This window comes from Syngnathoides biaculeatus, chromosome 8 (assembly GCF_019802595.1).
Source record: "Syngnathoides biaculeatus isolate LvHL_M chromosome 8, ASM1980259v1, whole genome shotgun sequence".
In the NCBI taxonomy this organism is placed as follows: Eukaryota; Metazoa; Chordata; class Actinopteri; order Syngnathiformes; family Syngnathidae; genus Syngnathoides; species Syngnathoides biaculeatus.
In genome coordinates, this window is record NC_084647.1 from 20,140,601 (window position 1) to 20,159,730 (window position 19,130).

General features: G+C 43.2%; 2 protein-coding genes across 3 annotated transcripts in view; one reads left to right on the forward strand and one right to left on the reverse strand.

Moving 5' to 3' along the window:
* Positions 1–4,397, forward strand: part of LOC133504370 (EH domain-containing protein 2-like) — a 29,725-nt gene extending 25,328 nt beyond the window's left edge. The window contains exons 4-6 of one of the 2 annotated variants that reach the window (XM_061826552.1): positions 660–1,072; positions 1,155–1,319; positions 2,975–4,397. In XM_061826552.1, the coding sequence (XP_061682536.1) occupies positions 660–1,072; positions 1,155–1,319; positions 2,975–3,532 (1,136 nt within the window). In that variant the 3' untranslated portion in view covers positions 3,533–4,397. The remainder of the gene's footprint in view (positions 1–659; positions 1,073–1,154; positions 1,320–2,974) is intronic. The other variant, XM_061826551.1, reaches the window with a different exon arrangement.
* Positions 1–19,130, reverse strand: part of megf6 (multiple EGF like domains 6) — a 45,572-nt gene that overhangs the window by 21,843 nt on the left and 4,599 nt on the right. Inside the window, exons 5-16 of the mRNA XM_061826559.1 lie at positions 16,795–16,917; positions 14,756–14,878; positions 12,869–12,994; positions 12,617–12,739; positions 10,716–10,838; positions 9,524–9,661; positions 9,318–9,440; positions 7,969–8,091; positions 7,447–7,665; positions 7,240–7,368; positions 3,966–4,094; positions 3,765–3,893 (exon numbers count right to left, since the gene is read on the reverse strand). Coding sequence (XP_061682543.1) covers positions 3,765–3,893; positions 3,966–4,094; positions 7,240–7,368; positions 7,447–7,665; positions 7,969–8,091; positions 9,318–9,440; positions 9,524–9,661; positions 10,716–10,838; positions 12,617–12,739; positions 12,869–12,994; positions 14,756–14,878; positions 16,795–16,917 — 1,608 coding nt within the window. The remainder of the gene's footprint in view (positions 1–3,764; positions 3,894–3,965; positions 4,095–7,239; positions 7,369–7,446; positions 7,666–7,968; positions 8,092–9,317; positions 9,441–9,523; positions 9,662–10,715; positions 10,839–12,616; positions 12,740–12,868; positions 12,995–14,755; positions 14,879–16,794; positions 16,918–19,130) is intronic.

The following is a 19,130-nucleotide window of genomic DNA, read 5'->3' on the forward strand; positions in this document are numbered from 1 at the left end:
AGCTGTCAACGGGCAGGAGGCGGGGTACACCCTGAACTGGTCGCCAGGCAATCGCAGGGCACATAGAGACAAACAGCCGCACTCACAATCACACCTCGGGGCAATTTAGAGTGTTCAATTAATGTTGCATGTTTTTGGGATGTGGGAGGAAACTGGAGTGCCGGGAGAAAACCCACAAATGCAAACTCCACACAGGCGGGGCCGGGATTGAACCCGGGACCTCAGAACTGCGAGGCCAACGCTTTACCAGCTGAGCCACCATGAGTCGAATCAGAAAAATACAAAAAAAAAAAAAAAACTGCCATTTGCACAAATGAGGGCCTCTCACACTGCAGATCAAGTTCATATCAAAATTATAGTAAAAGCAGATGAAGCAAAGAAAAGAAGGAATGCGAATGATGCAACACTTAATGAAATTCATTTGAATCGCGACCACAGCAGATGAGAACAATTTGAGGGAGTTGGAAGCAGAAAGTACCAGAGCGACCACTGCTTTCCTTTCTTGACGCATTCTTCTGTGGGCGGAACAGAAATCGCTTTGAAACAGCGAAGGGCGACTGGGATGGGGTTGCACGCTTCTTACCGTCCCTGGAGGTGCAGGCCGGGGCAGACCTACATCCCATCCACGCTAATCAAAACCCTCTGTTCCTTCCCCCGAGGTTACGACTTCCCGGCGGTGCTGCGCTGGTTTGCCGAGCGCGTGGATCGGATCATCCTGCTGTTCGACGCGCACAAGCTGGAGTTCTCGGACGAGCTCACGCGGGCCTTTGGCGCTCTGTTCGGCTACGAGGACAAGTTGCGTGTGCTTCTGAACAAGGCAGACAGGGTGGACTCCCAGCAGCTCATGAGAGTGTATGGCGCTCTCATGTGGTCACTGGGGAAAGTGTTCAGAACCCCTGAAATTCTGCGAGTTTACATCGGATCTTTTTGGTCGGAGCCGAGGCAGGCCTGCGACCACTACGGCTTGATAGACTCGGAGGAGGACGATCTGTTGGCCGACATAAGGAACCTCCCGCGCAACGCCGCGCTGAGAAAACTGAACGACTTGGTGAAGAGAGCCCGACTCGTGAGGGTAAATTATCTGACGGGGGGGAGAAGACATTCCATCATTCTCTTCGGCTGTGATACTGATAGTTGCTTTCTAACCCTCGCAGGCTCACGCACACGTGATTGGCTATCTAAAGCAGGAGATGCCGAGCATTTTTTGCAAAGAGCGCAAGAAGCACAATCTAATCTACCAGCTTCCAGTCATTTTCGCCAAGATCCAGCAGCAACACAGAGTCCCGGCAGGAGATTTCCCCGACTGCACCAAGATGCAGGTCACACTGAACTCACTTAGAAGAGCTTAACTGAGGCCACCCACTTTTGGAATGGCTCTGATCCAGAAGATAATGTCGCATTCATAAGCTTAAACTTGAACCGAAAGCCAAGTCAGCTATGAAAAGCATTTGCGCTACTTGCGGCTGAACAAAATGTTTTGCGACAGCAAATTATAGCACAATCAGCTTTAATACAAATAGCACTTGGCAAAGCGCCCAAAATGTGAGGGAGGCAAGGTTGCAAGGTAGAACTCTCATGTATGATTCATCGCAAATCAAAACCAAATGCTTACCATTTCATTGAGAAAGGGATTGTTAATTGTAGTATATTACATTATCATAAGTTGTATTTTTTGGGGGGGGGGTGTTTATAGTTTAGATGACCAAATCCTCAACTTTCATGTGTGCATGCAGGTTAGGATCCCATGCTACAGTATGTTAAAAATAAAAACAAATTAGAAAATGTAGCTTTCTCGACAGGAGAGCATTTTAGTGAACATTAAGTTCCAATTTCGGCTCACCATTCCGAAAATGAACTATTTCAGTTCATAATTCAAATTTTTCATCTAAGTTCACCATTTCAAATTGAATTAGCTCATAGTTCTTTTTTTTTTCCCAATATCTTGTTGCTACCGGCTATTACCCGGAAAAATACTGTTGGTTCATTTCTGCATTGTTGCCGCCCATTTAGTCCTCACTGGAGGCCAGCTAGAGCGCTAACAAAACATGAGGAAAACTTGTTCCAAAGGTCTTTTTTTCTGAAATTGAGAAATCAAAAGAAAAACTGGAATGTGAAAAGGCTAAAAGTCTAAATAACTACAGTTCACCACTGATGATGTAGTGGTACACAAGCCTGCCTTTGTTGTGGGCAGCGTGGGATCGATTCCCGCTCACTGATGGTGTCGATATCTGCCCTGTGACTGACTGGCAACCAGTTCAGGGTGTAGTCCGCCTTTCACCCAAAGCTAGCTGGGATAGGCTCCAGCTTTCCCGCAACCCTTGTGAGGATAAGCGGCTTGGATAAGAGATAATGGATAGTTGCAGTCCTTGCAGCTCTAGCTGACTATATTTTATCAATGATAAAATACTACAGGGCAGCACGGTGGAACAGCTTTAAAGCGTTGGCCTCACAGTTCAGAGGACCTGGGTTAAATCTCGGCCCTGTCTGTGTGGAACCCGCGTGTTCTCCCCATGTCTGCGTGGGTTTTCTTTGAGTACTCCGGTTTCCTCCCACATCTCCAAAACGTGCAACATTAGTTGGACACTTCAAATTGCCCCTAGGTGTGATTGTGAGTGTGACTGTTGTCTGACTCCATGTGCCCTGTGATTGGCTGGCAACCAGTTCAGGGTGTACCCTGCCTCGTGCCCGATGACGGCTGGGATAGGGTCCAGCACCCCAGCGACCCTCGTGGGGATAAGCGGCTCAGAAAATGGATGGATGGATGGATGGATGGATGGATATATACTCCTATACAGTGTTCTCCCTCCATGTTTAATGTGGCACCTCATCTATTTAGAAGAGAATATGTGAAAATACAGTAAAAAAAAAAAAAATTTAAATCCACGAATATACTGGGCCGCCAACGGTGACCCACGAATGGGCGAGGGCAGACTCTATTTTATTTCCTCAACATTCCAAATTTTACTTTTTTCAGGAGCAACTTCTGAGTCAAAACTTCTCCAAGTTGAAGAAACTGAAATCGAGTCTGATGGCTTCCCTTGACAAACTCCTGAACACCGACATAGCTAAGCTGGTGCCGCTGCTTCAGCAACAAGAACTTGTACGTAAATCCTTCCCCGGGGTGCTGGATGATGAGTTCCTCGGAACTTTCCGGCGTGAGCATTACAAGAGACATCCCTTCAAGGAGCTCAAGGATGGCGAGGACAGCGAACAAGGTTCCACTGAGTGGATCGTGGAGAGACACAAGCCCAAGTACGATGAGATCTTTTACAACCTCAGCCCACAGGAGGGCAAACTTAGCGGCACCAAAGTCAAACAATGGATGACGACGACGCTTCTGCCGAATTCTGTGCTCGCCCATATCTGGAGGCTGTCCGACATCGATGCCGACGGTATGCTGGACAATGAGGAGTTCGCGTTGGCCGTTCATCTAATTGAAGGGAAACTGGAGGGCCATTGGCTCCCGCGCGAGCTGCCCTCTCACCTGCTGCCGCCTTCAAAACGACTTAGTATGACCGATGAAGGGATTTAAATCAGACGTGCAGCGTGGAGCTGCAAATATGTACATTTTTGTATCGAATGTAAAAAAAAAACACTAACATATTACAATGAGCAACACATCCAGCATCCTCAATGCATTTCACGAGGCGTGACATCGCTGCAATGGTTTTGTATGATTAAAAGATGACTCTAAAGCCATTGGAATATTCGATTGCATTCCGTGCTCATTATCAACACCTTTAAAAAGTCAAATTGGTACTCACGCAGATGGCAGTGTCGACCGTACAATCCCGGGGAACACAGGCAAGCGCCATACAGACGATGGCAATGTCCATTGTTGGGACAGTTGCACTTTCTCAGGCAGTGACTTCCAAAATAGCCCCTTGGACAACCTGCGAACATGAACGAAAAACACCGGGATAATCAAACAGCAACTAAAGGAAAACTTGTGTGAGTTTACATACCAGTCTCGCAGAGTAGACCTTGAACCCCCGGGGGGCACAAACACCTCCCAGTCACAGGGTCACATGTGCCTCCATTCTTACACTGGCACAGACTGTTACAAGTCGGCCCATAAGTGCCCTGAGGACAAGCTGGAGAATAATGGGGGTCGTGAGAAAAGAATATTGAGAACAGAGAACCTCCTGGGTGGAAAAATAAGCAAAGGAGTTAAACCATCAACAATTAAACTGCATATTTTAGGTAAATTAGCTGTGCCTTTTATAGGTTTATGTACCTAGTCCATACACGTAGCATTCTTTTCAATGTTTTGGTTGAGCATTAGGACTGTATAAAAAAAAAATCAACGCACTCAGGTAAGTCGACCACAAAAATTGGTCAAAGTAAAAATTTCAATCAAAGCTATTAAAAAGCACATTTGTGCTGCCCGGAACCATGTGGCCATTGTCCATGTTTACCGGACGGACATTTGTTGTAGACTGTTGCAATGTTGGGCCATTGGGAACAGCATTGACAAAGAGAGTCTGTAAATGAATTTGATAACACTATTAAATGTGTAATGGAAATACGACATGATGTATGGGGTTGTTTCATCATAACGTTTTGATTTGAAAAATGGTACTTGCTATCCTACTAATGCTAATCACAAATGCTAACCATTAAGCAAAGGCTAATTTTGTTGTTTATACTCAGTACCAACATATGCAGTTTAAGGATAGAAGTCCAGCCCTTATAAATGGAATGAAATATGCATTAGTAGTCAAAGAAAAGAAAAAAAATGAAAAGATTTAAGATTGCAGATAATTTAAGAGGTCCTCAGGATAATCAATTCTAAAGATATGATTGTGACTGCCTTAGGTACAATAACTTATTTCATGATTTTACTGTTCTATACCAAAAACGTTTTTTTTTTTTTTTTAAATGCGCAGTCCTCATGGCCAATGAAATTTGAAGAGTCCTCCCAGCAGATTCACTTCTGAGGGCTTCCATCGCTCACATAAAATTGGCCCTTGCTCCACTTTGGCAGCAGATCCGTGACTTCTTGAAAATAGAACGGCGGCGGATGGGCCAAGGACAGATCCATTCAATATTGTTGACAGTCAATGATTAAGAAGCAAATCGATTCAAATGGATCTTCATGGATGCCAAAAACGATGTCCCAGAATAGAAGTGGCACCACACTGCCTGTGACTCTTCAAATTCTTTTGTTTCCAGATCTCTGCGAGTGTAATTATTCTGTATAAAATGTGACACTGTAATGGGCCGCCTCCGTGAGTCTTTCCCGTCATGAGAACCAGCGTGACTCAGGTTCAGACCAGGGACAGCCATTAATCACATGAGTGCATGGCAAGAGTGCACCCGCGCTTTTTAAAGCCAGCATCCTTGGACTCCGACCTGTTGTGGGTCCTGGCCTTGGTAAGGTACCACACAAATTGATTCCCCTAATGTCTTTTTTTTTTTTTTTCTAGAGTCCATAAACGACCCTCCAACCTACGCAGAGGAGCTGACAGATTTTGATATACGACCCCGGATCGATGCACGCAGTAGGCCAGCTCGCTCTAAAACTGGACCACACTTCTATAGGTAACATAAATAGAACTAACAGATGGATTTTCCCAAGAGGTGGGAAAGACCCTTAGTTGTGTGTGTGTGTGTGTGTGTGTGTGTGTGTGTGTGTGCGCGCTCTTCTGCATACGTGTACAGATTCATAGCCAAAAATAACTAGTTAAAGGATAAAGGATCGTCATTCTGGCAAATACACTATAGAGCACTGCATCTTCCTTCCCTGCTGCTGCTGCTCTGTGCGAAATCCCCAAACAGTCTCCCTTGATCCAAAAAGAAAACACTGTCAGTCTAATTTGTTTGCGAACACAACTTTTGGCCAAAATGACATGGTGTAGAACGGCAATCCCAGTTTGGATCAGATCCTAACTCTACACGATTGTGACTTTGTGAATGTAAATTATGCCAGTCGGTCATTATCAGGGATGAGAATGACCAATTTGGAAAAACACTGAAAATTTCTGCCTTCGGGGGGCATGGGGGGGGGGGGTTCAAAGGCTGGTGCGTCCCCCTTTGGGCATGAAAATTTTTCATAAAACACACTGTTAAATTGTCACCTCTGGTTACTTCTTACAGTGTAAATAGAGGCCAATCATAATATTTTGAAACCTTAAAATATGAGTCCAAACAACCAAAATAATTGTGGATGAAATATACAAGTCACCGATTAAAAATCTGTAACACAGGGCCAATGTTACAGATAGGCCTAATCGTATTAACAGTTGTCAATTATATAATGTTTGAGAAATGTACGTCCAACTTACCTTTTGAGTTTCCTGGTTTGGATATGCTCCTGGATATTTTTTCCTCCTCGGCTTTCATAATTGATCATATCGGAACACCGAGTGCACAGCACTTTGCCGGGAACGTCCACTTTTTGTATGTGTTCGGTTAGACATGTTGATACCGTTTTCGTTCCTATCTCCACCGTTACACTTTTTTCAAGCCATGCTCATCTGAAACAGTTGTTTACCCCATAGTTTTTATCAATTTCCCTGGCACGATCTTCATCGTTTCGCTCCAAGACTTTCGGCATACCGGCAAACATGTAGACCGCTCGATAACGTATGTGTACGTATGTCTATGATTTATAAATATTAAAAAAACAGAATGCTTCTCTATGAAATGTTAACATCAGGGTGAAAATACCGCCAAAATGCTGCCGGAAATCAGAATGATGTCGTTATTATAAACACCAAATTTAATGCAAACAGATAGCAATGCCGTAATCAGATAGCAATACCGTTTTCCGCTATCGCAGCTGTGACTAATTTCACGACGAGCGTTGCCGTACCCAACCCTACCCCAAATTTTCTCAACGGATTTACACGTTTCACAAAAATGACAATTTCAGCTGAAAAAACTCGGAATTCCGTGAATCCACGGAAAATTCTCATCCCTGCATTATTTAGTGAGAAATTGTTTGGAAAATAATATTTTGAATCATCATTTTGAGATTTGATGGCTCCTTTGTTCTTCACCCTTTAAAGTTTACTGGAAATCCATTTACTAGTAAAACAAACTGGGGGAAAAAAAATTGGTGGAATATGGTTCACCATTTTGTATCCCATCATTTAAAACCTATAAAGCGATTCATGAAAGCATCACTGTAAAGCAGGTTTTGCAACTTAAAAGTGTAGTGCCAATGTTCAGTGTTGCAAAAAGCAGACGTGAGAGCCACTGCACATTTTGAATATAATAAACAGTTAAACTTACTCTCGTTGCATATGACGCCAGCCCATCCAGGTGAACATTCACAGCCGTCTTTATTTTCACCACAGTTTCCATTTACACAGTCTTCACACCGCCAACTGCAGTCTTCCCCAAAAGAGTTATCCAGACACACTGAAAAGAGAGGAAAAAAAAAGTTGTTCCCTTGTCAGAAAGGTTCAACATCCGTACTCGATCGTGCGTTTGTTGTACCAATTTGGTTATCCAGTCTAAATTGTCCACGACGATTTTTGAAGCTCTCAAACCCTTCGCCAAAGTCCTCAACATCATCATCATCGTCAGCGCCGTAGCGTGAATGCAAAGCTGCTGTGTATTGGAGAAGCTGGGGAACGTTCCGGAAGAACAATTCTGGCAAATTAGGCACTTCCAGCTCCTCTTCATCATCTTCCTCCAACTCTATATCATACAAAGCTAACAAAAGTGACACTAAATGAACATGTGTTACCAAAGTAATATAAGCTGTGTTTAAATGTTGCATTTACATCTTTTTTTTTTTTTTTTTTTGATGGGTTCATAAATTTAGAGTCCTAATTTGACATTGTCTCCATTGTTATTTTAAAGACAGTCCAGTCAAGAGTCCAATTTCTGGCAGGTCTCAACAAACTTTGGCCTCTTTGGATAGTTGGACTCCATCTACTTTACAACTAGTAATCAGCCGACTCAGAGAAACTGTTATTTTTGGGGGAGGGTGAGAATTGTGTTAAGGTTACTGACAGATGCAGGTGTGCTGATCTTGATCCAAACGGAAACCATTTCGGCAAAAACACTCATATGTTCCCAGGGTGTTGACGCAGTCATGGTCGCAGCCTGAAGTCTCTGCCAGACACTCATCGATGTCTGGAGGGAGGGGGAACAACACAGAGGTTGCACATAACTTATCATGGAAGTAGAACCTAATACTGTAGAAGAAAATCCAAAAAGTCTCAGCAAATATCTCAAATGTCCATTCATCCATCCGTCCATGTTCTTCCAGTTATCCATGGTCTGTTCGTCAGGGCAGTAGCTGTAGCTGGGAAACCCAGACTCCCCTTTCTCCAGCCAATTCATCCAACTCTTCCAGGGTAGCTTCTGTAGCTGGGGATCGAACCATCAAGGACCCCACCTTCTGCCATCCCCAAACTTACACTTCGCCGGAACCCTATAGACCCTCCCAGACCCCCACCCTAACCCCATTGGTGCAGACTCAGCCACCTGGTGCTCGCATTCGATCCCACGTCCAGATCAGGCCCTAGCGACCCACTTCTGGGAAGGGGAAAATGTGATCTCATCAACGTACTCATCATAGGGGGTCTTTTAGTCGTGCTTTGTCTGGTCCCTCACCTGGGACCTGTCTGCCATGGGTGATCCTAGCAGGGGCATGAAAACCCCAGACAACTTAGCTCCGAGGATCACTGGGAACACACAAACGCCTTCAACCACCACGATAAAGAATGTGTTGGATGGTCAAGGAGGGGAACAACTCATACATTAATAAAACAAGGGTATGACTACATCCCTTAGTTCCCCTTGAATCTAAAGTATTAATCTTAAAGTCTTGGACGTTGTATCTAATTTGACAAAGATGCACAAATGAGTGTCCATAAAGCTGTCAATCGATGGGTTGAGTGTGGAAGAAATTGATTGGAATCTGACAAAAACTTGAATCTTCCTCTGGATGAAAAGTTACAAATTTCCACACACACACACAAAGATCTGTTTGAATGTCTTCCCAAAACAGTTTAAGGTATGTCTGAACGGAAGAGACCCAGTTTATGGTTTCTCCTACTTCGTGTACATGCAATGGCTCGGTAGCTAGGGAGGTAGGTAGGTGGGTAGCGCTGAGACAGCGCCGTTTTATTTTTGGTTTTTATACTTCCAAATAATAGAATGATTGGGATCTTGCCTCGTACTCTTGATTGCACAAATTGTACAATGGTTTACTTCTTCGCAAGCAACATTTTCCATTATTTGTCACTGGCTTTGGAATGGGTTCTGTTACTGGGATTTGCGTGCAGCGTCGCCGCGCCACAACACAAAAAGGATAACAAAGCCTCGATAATCCACCAACAATGCAGGAATCTTGCCGTCGCAGCCGCAGCCATCTGGGTTTTGCGTGTGGCCGCCTCCGCAGCTGCATTCGTACCCGCCGGGATAGTTCCTGCAGAAGTGACTGCAGCACGATTCCCCATTGAGACACTCGTCACTGTCTGAGGTAGGCACACAGTAGTAAATTGTAAGTTTCGGCATACACTAAGTACAGACGGTAGAGGAGGCTTAAAGAAGTTCTTACCTACACAGGTCTTCCTGTCCTGGTCTAGCTGGTAGCCATGATGGCAGGAGCAAAGGGGCCCGTTGGTGGTGTGCTCACATTGATGAGAGCAGCCGCCATTATTCTTCTCACAGCTGTTAACAATCTCCATCTCAATGCCTGGAGTGCTCAAGTGTATACGACCACAGAAAAGACACAAAGTGCGGAGTGGAGCGCCGATTATCTGACAATTTGTTATTACACACTATGTCAGAGCCAGTTTGAAAATGTATCCAATATATTCCAAATACAAAAAAAAAAAAAGTTTGGGGAGTTTTTGAGGTGCAAACTAGATGACATCTGCCCTTGTCTAAAAATTGTGTCAAGACTGCTGCGTATTTTACGAACCCTGCGACATTTCCATGTGGCACTTTTCCAACTAAGAATCGTGCTCTACATTGAGGACAATTTGGCTCTACTTGTTGCCTTTTTTTCTTTTGATTTACCTTTTCAAAAAAAAAAAAAAATAAATATATATATATACATATACACCATAATTCCCAGCCTACAGTAAACCCAGTACATTTGTAAAGGAAATACCATTTCGTACATACATACACCGCAGCTGTGTAAAAGCCGCAAGTGGCCACATTGAAACACGAGATATTTACAAAGAAAGATGGTACGCAGAGAGTTTAATGCTAGCGCTGCCATACTAATGCTAACACCGCTGTGCTAACAGGGCCGGTTAAAAAAAAAAAACATACTGGTAAAAATCACAGCAGACACGGCAGTAGCACGCTGGCGTAGTGCTAACAGGGCCGGACTGGTAAAAGTCACTTCCTTGGCACATATATTCCACCAGTCTCACTCTTCCCTTCCCACTCGAGTGCCCCCTCGCGGCCGTTACAAAAAATGCACAAATTAGCCGCATCATCACATAACCCGCAGGGTTGAAAGCGTGTGAAAGAGGTTGCGGTCTATAGGCCAGAAAATGCTATATATGATGTTTCTGTGTCTATGTATGCAATACATTTCATTTGTTTTTAAAAAGACAAATGTGGACAAATATGTTTGTTTGGGAATGCAAGTAAAGGAGTCATGCAGTTCATACGGAATTTACTTCACCATTCAGGATGTGTGTGAAATGAAATGTCCACTTTTGGACTAATGTATCAGTTCTGTTTCCGCAATGATGGGTCCCTAGTGGAGAAACCACGTTATCTTTACTCACGATAGCAGCGTTTTCCATCTGCACCAAGCTCAAAGCCCGGATGACACACACAACGAAAGGAGCCCGGCGTGTTGACGCATCCATGCGAGCACTCGCCGTGACCCGGATCGCACTCGTCGATGTCTGTTGAAGACGGCAAATGCACACAAGCACTTGGCTGGTTGTTTTCAACGCATACGAACGTGCCACAAATGACAGAAAAACAAGACTCGCGTGAAAACGTGAGAGCCTCGACATCTTCAATTATTTATCAGTGTCACGGACACAAGGATGTATTGGTAGTTTGGACTGGGATTCATGGTCGTGTGCATTTTGGCTTGCATGAAAATATTTTTGGCAGGAGTTGAGTAAACCATCCCTGTTGGCTCGGTTGAATTAATTTTACTATGGATGGAACATTTCCACGTTCATACAGGACGCAGGCATATATAAGAGAGTATATTTAATGTGTAAGAGTTCAATCGTAAAGGCAGATAGAGGAAATGTTTTATTTGTTTGTGAGAGCTGGAGTTTGAATCAGGGATGTGTAGTCAGGGAGCCATGTTTGTACTAATAATCTCAATTCTGTATGTTATATTGATTTTCTTTTTAAACAAATAATGTCCACGACTTCTACCCATTCATTTTCCGTACTGCTTATCCTCAATAAGGTTGGTTTCTGTTCAAATACACGGGCAAGAGGAAAACAGAGGCAATGAGTAGACAGCCTCGCCTCAGATTGTGCGATTCCTCGAAAAAAGCATTACATTCTTGTAAATATGACATGACAACAACAAAGCAGACTATTGACAATTCCCTGTTCTATAATACTTATACATTCTGGTTTTCCATACTTGGGCTAATCTATTTAATATTTGTGTGTTATATATTTAGTTCTGGGTGGCACGGTGGAGAAGCTGGAAAGCGTTGGCCTCATAGTCCTGAGGACCTGGGTTCAATCTCACCCTCCCTATGTGGAGTTTACATCTTCTCCCCGTGCCTGCGTGGGTTTTTTCCGGGCACTCCGGTTTCCTCCCACATCACAAAAACATGTAACTTCAATTGGACACTCTAAATTGCCCTTAGGTGTGATTGTGAGTTCGACTGTTGTCTGTCTTCATGTGCCCTGCGATTGGGTGGCAACCAGTTCAGGGTGTACCCCACGTCCTGCCTGTTGACAGCTAGCATAGGCTCCAGCAGTCCCGCGAACCTTGTGAGGATAAGCGGCGACGAATATGGATGGATGGATGGATTATTTGAAAATCTTTCACTAATGCATCTTTGCTCCTTCGTCACCATGGAGAAATGTTTTTTTTGTTTGGCTTTTTTTTAACACTCTAAATTGCCCCTAGGTGTAATTGTGAGTCCGTCAGTTTCTCGATGTGCCCTGCGATTGCTTGGCAACCAGTTCAAGGTGTACCCCGCCTCCTGCCCGTTGCCAGCTGGGATACGCTCCAGAACTCCCTGGCACCCTTGTGAGGATAAGTGAATAAGAAAATGGATGGATGGCTTACTTTTACCAGGATCCCTCGCCGCACTGTGGCTGCAGGTAGAATCTTGTGTCTGTTTTGCCCTTGTCTGTGATATAAATCTTCACGGACCGGACCAAGCTGTTGCCTTTCCAGCTAGCCTGTTGCTAATTTGTCTGCTGGTTACCTAGTTGCTCTGGCTTCACACTGCATTGGATCAACTTTCTCCCATTCAATACGCCGTCATGCCCCAGTTGCCCTCTCTTTTATTTTTTGACTTGTTTTGATTCGAATGCAAAAATTCTTTGGGATTTGTTTACTCATTGCAGTTTGTGAGTCCATCCGAATCACCGCTGATTCGTTTGTATTCTACTGGCAATAATTTACCCTTAGGCATAAAGACTTTTGAAGCTCAAAGAAGATGGTATGATGGATGGATGGATGGATCCTCACCGTCACAGCTCTTGCCGTCTTCAGCCAGATTAAAACCAGGCCGGCAGCTGCACTGAGCACGGGCAGCCACAGACTCACACAGCTGTGAGCAGCCTCCATTCCTCTCCTCACAGGGGTCCCTCACTGCCACGTTAAAAAAAAATAAAAAATGAGAATGTGACTCACACATGCACATTCTATCATGATTAGCTTTTTGATTTACAGACTGTTTTTTTTCAAGGTCCTGTAGCAGAAATCAGGACTGCGACTTACATTCACAGTGTCTCCCATCTGTCTTGAGCTTGTAGTTCTTTCGGCACTCACATTTGTAGTGATCGTTCCCCATGTCTAGACATTTGTGCTCGCAACCGCCATTAAACACCAAGCAAGAGTTTACAGCTTCGATACAAAAGACACACAGGCATATATTAGTAATAACAAAAAATGGGGATTTTAATTTTGTCAAATTCAGACTACCTGCAATTGCTGGAGACCTGTCATTATAAATAATATTGGTGGTGCCCTTGAGCAAGGCACCAGCACGTAATCCAAGTGGTGAGGCGCTGTTTGCATGCCTCTCTCACCCTAAAGCTCTCTTTGCATGCTTGCATGTGTGGGAGCTGGTTCTCGATGCGGTGTGAAAGACAAAATACACATCCGAGTCTAGGGTGAATTTTGCCTCGAATGATCGAGTATAACGCATGAAATTAAAAAGGAATTTGTGGAAACACTGAAAACTGTATGCAACTTTCTAATATTTCCATCCACTGACTGTGTACCAAATATGAAATATCACCTCGGTGCCTCAGTTTTTATGAGAAGAAAATAATTTAACACTAATGACTTTAACAGCCGCAAACCTCAGACTCGAGATACTGAGCGAGATGGCAAAAGAATCACTTGGCATTAAAAAAAAAAAAAACTCTAGTTATGTTTATTGTATTCTGCTTTATTTTTGAGCGTATTACAGTGTATCTGTCCTGCACCAAAAAAAAATTCTTATATTCATTCATATTTGCCTGGCATTATCGAGCTGCACAGATCTATCTATCTATCTATCTATCTATCTATCTCTATCTATCTATCTATCTATCTATCTATCTATCTATCTATCTATCTATCTATCTATCTATCTATCTATCTATCTATCTATCTATCTATCTATCTATCTATCTATCTATCTATCTATCTATCTATCTATCTATCTGTCTATTACTTACTACTGACAACTTTAGTACTCCTGTTAAGTCACAATCTCCAGTCTCCATTTTATTCTATTGTTTTTGATCTACTGTATTCTCATCTGGGTTGCACGGTGGAGAAGCTGAAAAGCGTTGGCCTCACAGTTCTGAGATCCCGGGTTCAATCCCGGACCTGCCTGTGTGGCGTTTGCATATTCTCTCTGTGCCTGCGTGGGTTTTCTCCGGCCTCTCTGGTTTCATCCCAAAAACATGCAACATTAATTGGACAAACTAAATTGCCCCTAGGTGTGATTGTGAGTGTGACTGTTGTCTGTCTCCATGTGCCCTGCGATTGGCTGGCAACCAGTTGAGGGTGTACCCTGCCTTTTGCCTGTTGACAACTGGGATAGGCTCCAGCACTCCCACGACCCTTGTGAGGATAAGTGGCCAAGAAGATGAATGTTTTTCTAGTCTGCTCCATTGTAGTCTAGCCCATTATCTATTGTCTTTGTTGTGCATTAACAAGAGTCTTATATACTTGGCAACGGAATAAATGTCCTATCAATAACTGACACGAAATAGCATAACATAATACATGACTCATCAGTTACTTAAAAATGTAGTCATGGGTAGAACAACCTGCGATTGAGACCATCCATCCATTTTTGGGCCCGCTTATTCTCACGATGGTCGCAGGAGTGCCGGGGCTTATCCCAGATATTATTGGGCAGAAGGCGGGGTACACCCTGAATTGCAGGGCACAGGGAGACAGACAACAGTTGCACTTACAATCACACCGAGGGGCAATTTAGAGTCTCCGATGAATGCATGTTTTGGGGACGTGGGCGGAAAGCGCAGTGCCCGTAGAAAACACGCCCAACACTCATGAAAACTCCACACAGACCCCCGGTCCTCAGAATTGTGAAGCCAAGGATCTGAGACCAATTTTTCTAAAACTAAAAGTTCAACTTCTGCTTACCAATGCAAGTCCGGCCATCACTGTGCATGCGGAATCCTTCCCCGCACTCACAGTGATAAGAGCCTGCTGTATTGACGCACATCTGCTGGCATCCTCCGTTGAGCTCCGCACATTCATTGACATCTGAACACACACAAATGTAAAAAAGTGACATGAATAACAAACAGTGTAATTTCAGTGAGTTTAGCATTCAAATTGAGGCTGATTTGAGTAAAGATTAGGCTGGAACAAGTTTATGTGGAGGAGACATTTCTGCAGTTCTGAGTTGGACTCATGGATGTCAGATAGCAAAACAACACAGCAAGCGAGCCTTCCGACGCATCTGGAAAACATGTCAGGCGTCCCCAGATTGTTTTGTTATCGCTAACAACAGGATGACAGACAATATGGCGTATATTTTCATGTAGAGCGAGACAGTTGGAGTTTTTTGATGGGGCAGGTTGGACACTGGAAACGTTGAGGTTCTGATCACAAAATTGTACCATCATTAATAAGTAACATAATATAATTTTGTCAGAAGTCAAAGAAGGCCTGTGTGTGGGTGTGCATGCGTTTGTGTGGCACAGTCCTATTGGAAGTTTTTTTTCCGACTCATCTCAAGACTATTTTTATGAGCCTGAGGGTGTGAAAGTCATCTGGCTCCTCTCGATGCAGAGGAGCAGAGGCTTTACTCTGAGCCCCCCGCCCCCCAGATGTTCACGCTTCTCACCCTTGTAGCAGGTCATTCATCCATCCATCCATCATCCATTACATATCTTATCCTGGTCAGGGTTGCGGGGCGCTGGAGCCTATCCCAGCTGACTTCGGGCAAAAGGCGGACTACGCCCCAAACGGGTCACCAGCCAGTCTACGTGGGAACTGAACCCATGCTGCCTGCACCAAAGTCAGGCAAGTGTACCACTACACCAATGGTGACTCGCAGCAGGGAAATCAAAGCTAAAAGTAATATATTCTATGAACAATTCAAAATCTTACAACAACTACCATCTTAGTTAGTTTCTAGTGAGCATGCTTGTGCAGAAATGTTGGTCATTTGTCAAAATATCAACTCAAAGAAAAATACACAGCCGGTCAGCCTGCATTTAAAGGGTTTGGAAATCTGAACAAAAGACATCTGTATGCACGGGTGTAGTTAAAGAACGGCGGTGATTGATTGTAAAAATGATAAAGTGCAGTAATGCCCATTGACAGATTGTTGGCAATAATGCAATCAAACCACAATGTTAACGCAAATAAGAAACAAAGCACATCTTACTGCATGAAGCAAAAGGTGCAGCTTCAATGGGACAGAAAATGCACTCAACGTGAATACGGTCACATCGATTTCACAAGGCACAGTCAATTGTTGGCGGAAACCATAGAAAAGGGACGTCAAGTGCAACATGAGGTGGGGAAAGGAGCTGCCAGTGGCAACAAACCAAAAGCGTAAGTAAGCATAAGGGTTGCTAAAAATTACCATGACAGGATTCCAAATGTTGCATTATAGACATAAACCATGTACACGCGTGTTTATCTTGTCCCAACACGTCATGATGTAAATTGTGGTTGTGTATGTCCTCATCCATAGAAAGAAGGGAGAACATTACAGCTACATAGAAAGTGTTATTCTGTATATAGCACAGAAGAAAGGATTCCATCCAATCATTTCTACATGGCTTGATCTCATTAATGTCCCTAGTAAGCGAGAGTGAGGGGGGGAACAGCCAATCGCAGCGCGCATACTCTAATAACAAACAACTATTCACATTCAAGTCCGACTGGTCGTTTGTCTCTATGTACCATGCAATTGGCTGGCGACCAGTTCAGGGTGTACCCTGCCTCCTGCCCGTTGACTGCGGGGATAGGCTCCGGCACTCCCGCGACCCTCGTGAGGATAAGCAGCCAAGCAAATGGATGGATATTCACATATATGGACAATTTAGAGTTACTTAACCCACCACGTGGAACAATTTGTTGGTCAATAGCCACACAATAGAGGAATTCTCACCTGAGCAGACATTAATATAAAATGCTTTTGTGTATCCAAATATTATTGTTACCTTGACAAGATTTTCCATCCGGCCCCAGCTCACTGCCCTGAGGACACTTGCAGTAGTAGCTGCCAATGGTATTGCAACAGTATTCTTGACAGCCTCCTTTGTCCACCTCACATTCATTTATATCTGAAAGAAAGACAAAATAAAATGTGTAAACGGTTTCTGTGTGAAATGCAGGTGATATTGTGTGACCATTGATAAATGTTTGCTCAGGAAAAGTAATATTGCTGACCTTTTGACGAAAGATTTTTAGTTCAATGGCAAGTGAAAAATGGTGGTTAAAAAATGAAAAACAACCAAAAGAAACAAAGCAGCTTTAGATTCTGTAATAAATAATAAAATACTTAACACCAAGACAATGAAGGTGACATGAATCAAATTCAAAAGGCACACTAAGAAGTCCGAAAAACTTTTAGTTCTGCGCCCAACAACTTCAGACTAATGTTGAATTCAAAGTTATCAAAAAACAAGAAGAAAAAGAAAGCTGTGCTGTTCTTACAGCACATACAAATTAACAGGTCAATAAATAGTCCAAAAAGAACAATAAAGTAGCTCATATAGATTAACCGTTCTGTAATTGGATTTTTGTTGCCAATTTGGCTAAAGTCTGACACATGTTCATTTCATTTTTGCAGTTATTCCAGAAACTAAAATTTATTGGGATCGGTGGTTTAACCCGTCAAAAAATGGTGGCTATGGAAACTCGTATATGATCCTAAAAATGGGCATACAGTAGTTTTAATGTTTTCCATGGGTGGAAAAGAAAGGTTTTGTGTAAAGTACTAATTTCTAATGTAAAGGAATCTCCAAAATATTTGCAACAATGATAATTTGTGTACTTGCTCTGGCACCATGTTGGTAACCCCTGCGGTAGTCTCTAGAAATAGGACAATTGAGCAAACAACTCAAATAGCAATAATAGCAGAAGCTAAAAAAAAAAAAAAAAGAACCCAAGTGCATTCTCAACAATGGCTTATCGATGTATTTTATTTTTAGAGAGGGAGAGAGAGAGAGAGAGAGAGAGAGAGAGAGGATTCATTTTTCAGACTTTTCACAAAGGCTATCGAAAAGTGGGATTTTGCGAGACTTCAGAAACGAAGTACGGGTCGCCTTTTTCAGAAATCAATGACGCCACACTCACTCTTTGTTTCCGAAAGCAGACAGGAACATCTGAGAAGAGCCTTTTTACAAAAAATATTAATTGGAAAGGCCATTAAACATCACACACTTATCCACAACCACTGAAAAATGAAACTTTTTTTAAACACTATTAAGGGTGGCATCTGCCTACAGTTTGTGTTGTACAGTTTATATCATGCAAGTACTTTGTTTTGGTACAAACCAAGTTAAATGAAAGTTTTGAACGTCACTATGAAATGCAGAAAAAAAATGGTGGCGCGTTCAATAAAAATGTTATTATAAAACGTTGGGCTAGGAATTTGAATGCAGAACATAACGGTATACTCGCACACTTGTTGCTCACAAATAACCTTTTTAATGGAAAAAAAGAGAAATGTGTGGAAGGGCCTACAGACAAAATAGTGAGAGATCTGAACCAGATTTTGTGGGTTATTCAACCCTGAGAATCTGATTTCCCCAAAAGCAAGTCCACAGTCATCACTTTCTTTGGTGTAAACACACTAGTGCATGTCCTTTATTCGTGGGATTAAGTGTGTTCCAGACGCAAGTGAAAAAAGGCTGTTGCAGAGCTGCTTTATGAAGACGGGTGATAACAGTTTCCCATCCGCTAACACGGAAAACACACAGCTGCTTAAACGCTCTTATGTTCTCTGCAGACAAACTGATTCCAGATCTCTGTATATATCATTAAAGTCTTCCTGGCATATAACTTGCTCCCTTCACTCAAGTTCAGAATTTCTCAAAGGATGTCTACTTTTCTTCCACCGAAAACAAGCTCAGGTATTCAGGGAGCAGATAAATTTAGATGCCATTAGGCCGGTATCATTTGCCAGCCTGTAGAATACCAGCAGATCTTGATGGTGTATGTACATATTTTTAGCAATACCATTAAGTATCAATCAATCAATTAAGCGATAGGCCTGCCCTTGATGCCCCACACGCCGAGCCAAAGACATGAATTTACCACAAACCAGCTCAGCAGTCTTTTATAGATTTAAGTGAGTACTTGTTAAATGTCTGGGAAGCCCCTTCTCACTTGGTTGCCATTAAGACAGAATAGATAGGATTCTTGAGCAATTTTGACCCCTTTAGGAGTCCATTTTCTGAGCTTCTTATCCTCACGAGGGTCGCGGGAGTACCGAAGTCGATCCCCGCTGTCATGGGGCAGGAAGCGGGGTACACCCTGAACTATTTGCCAG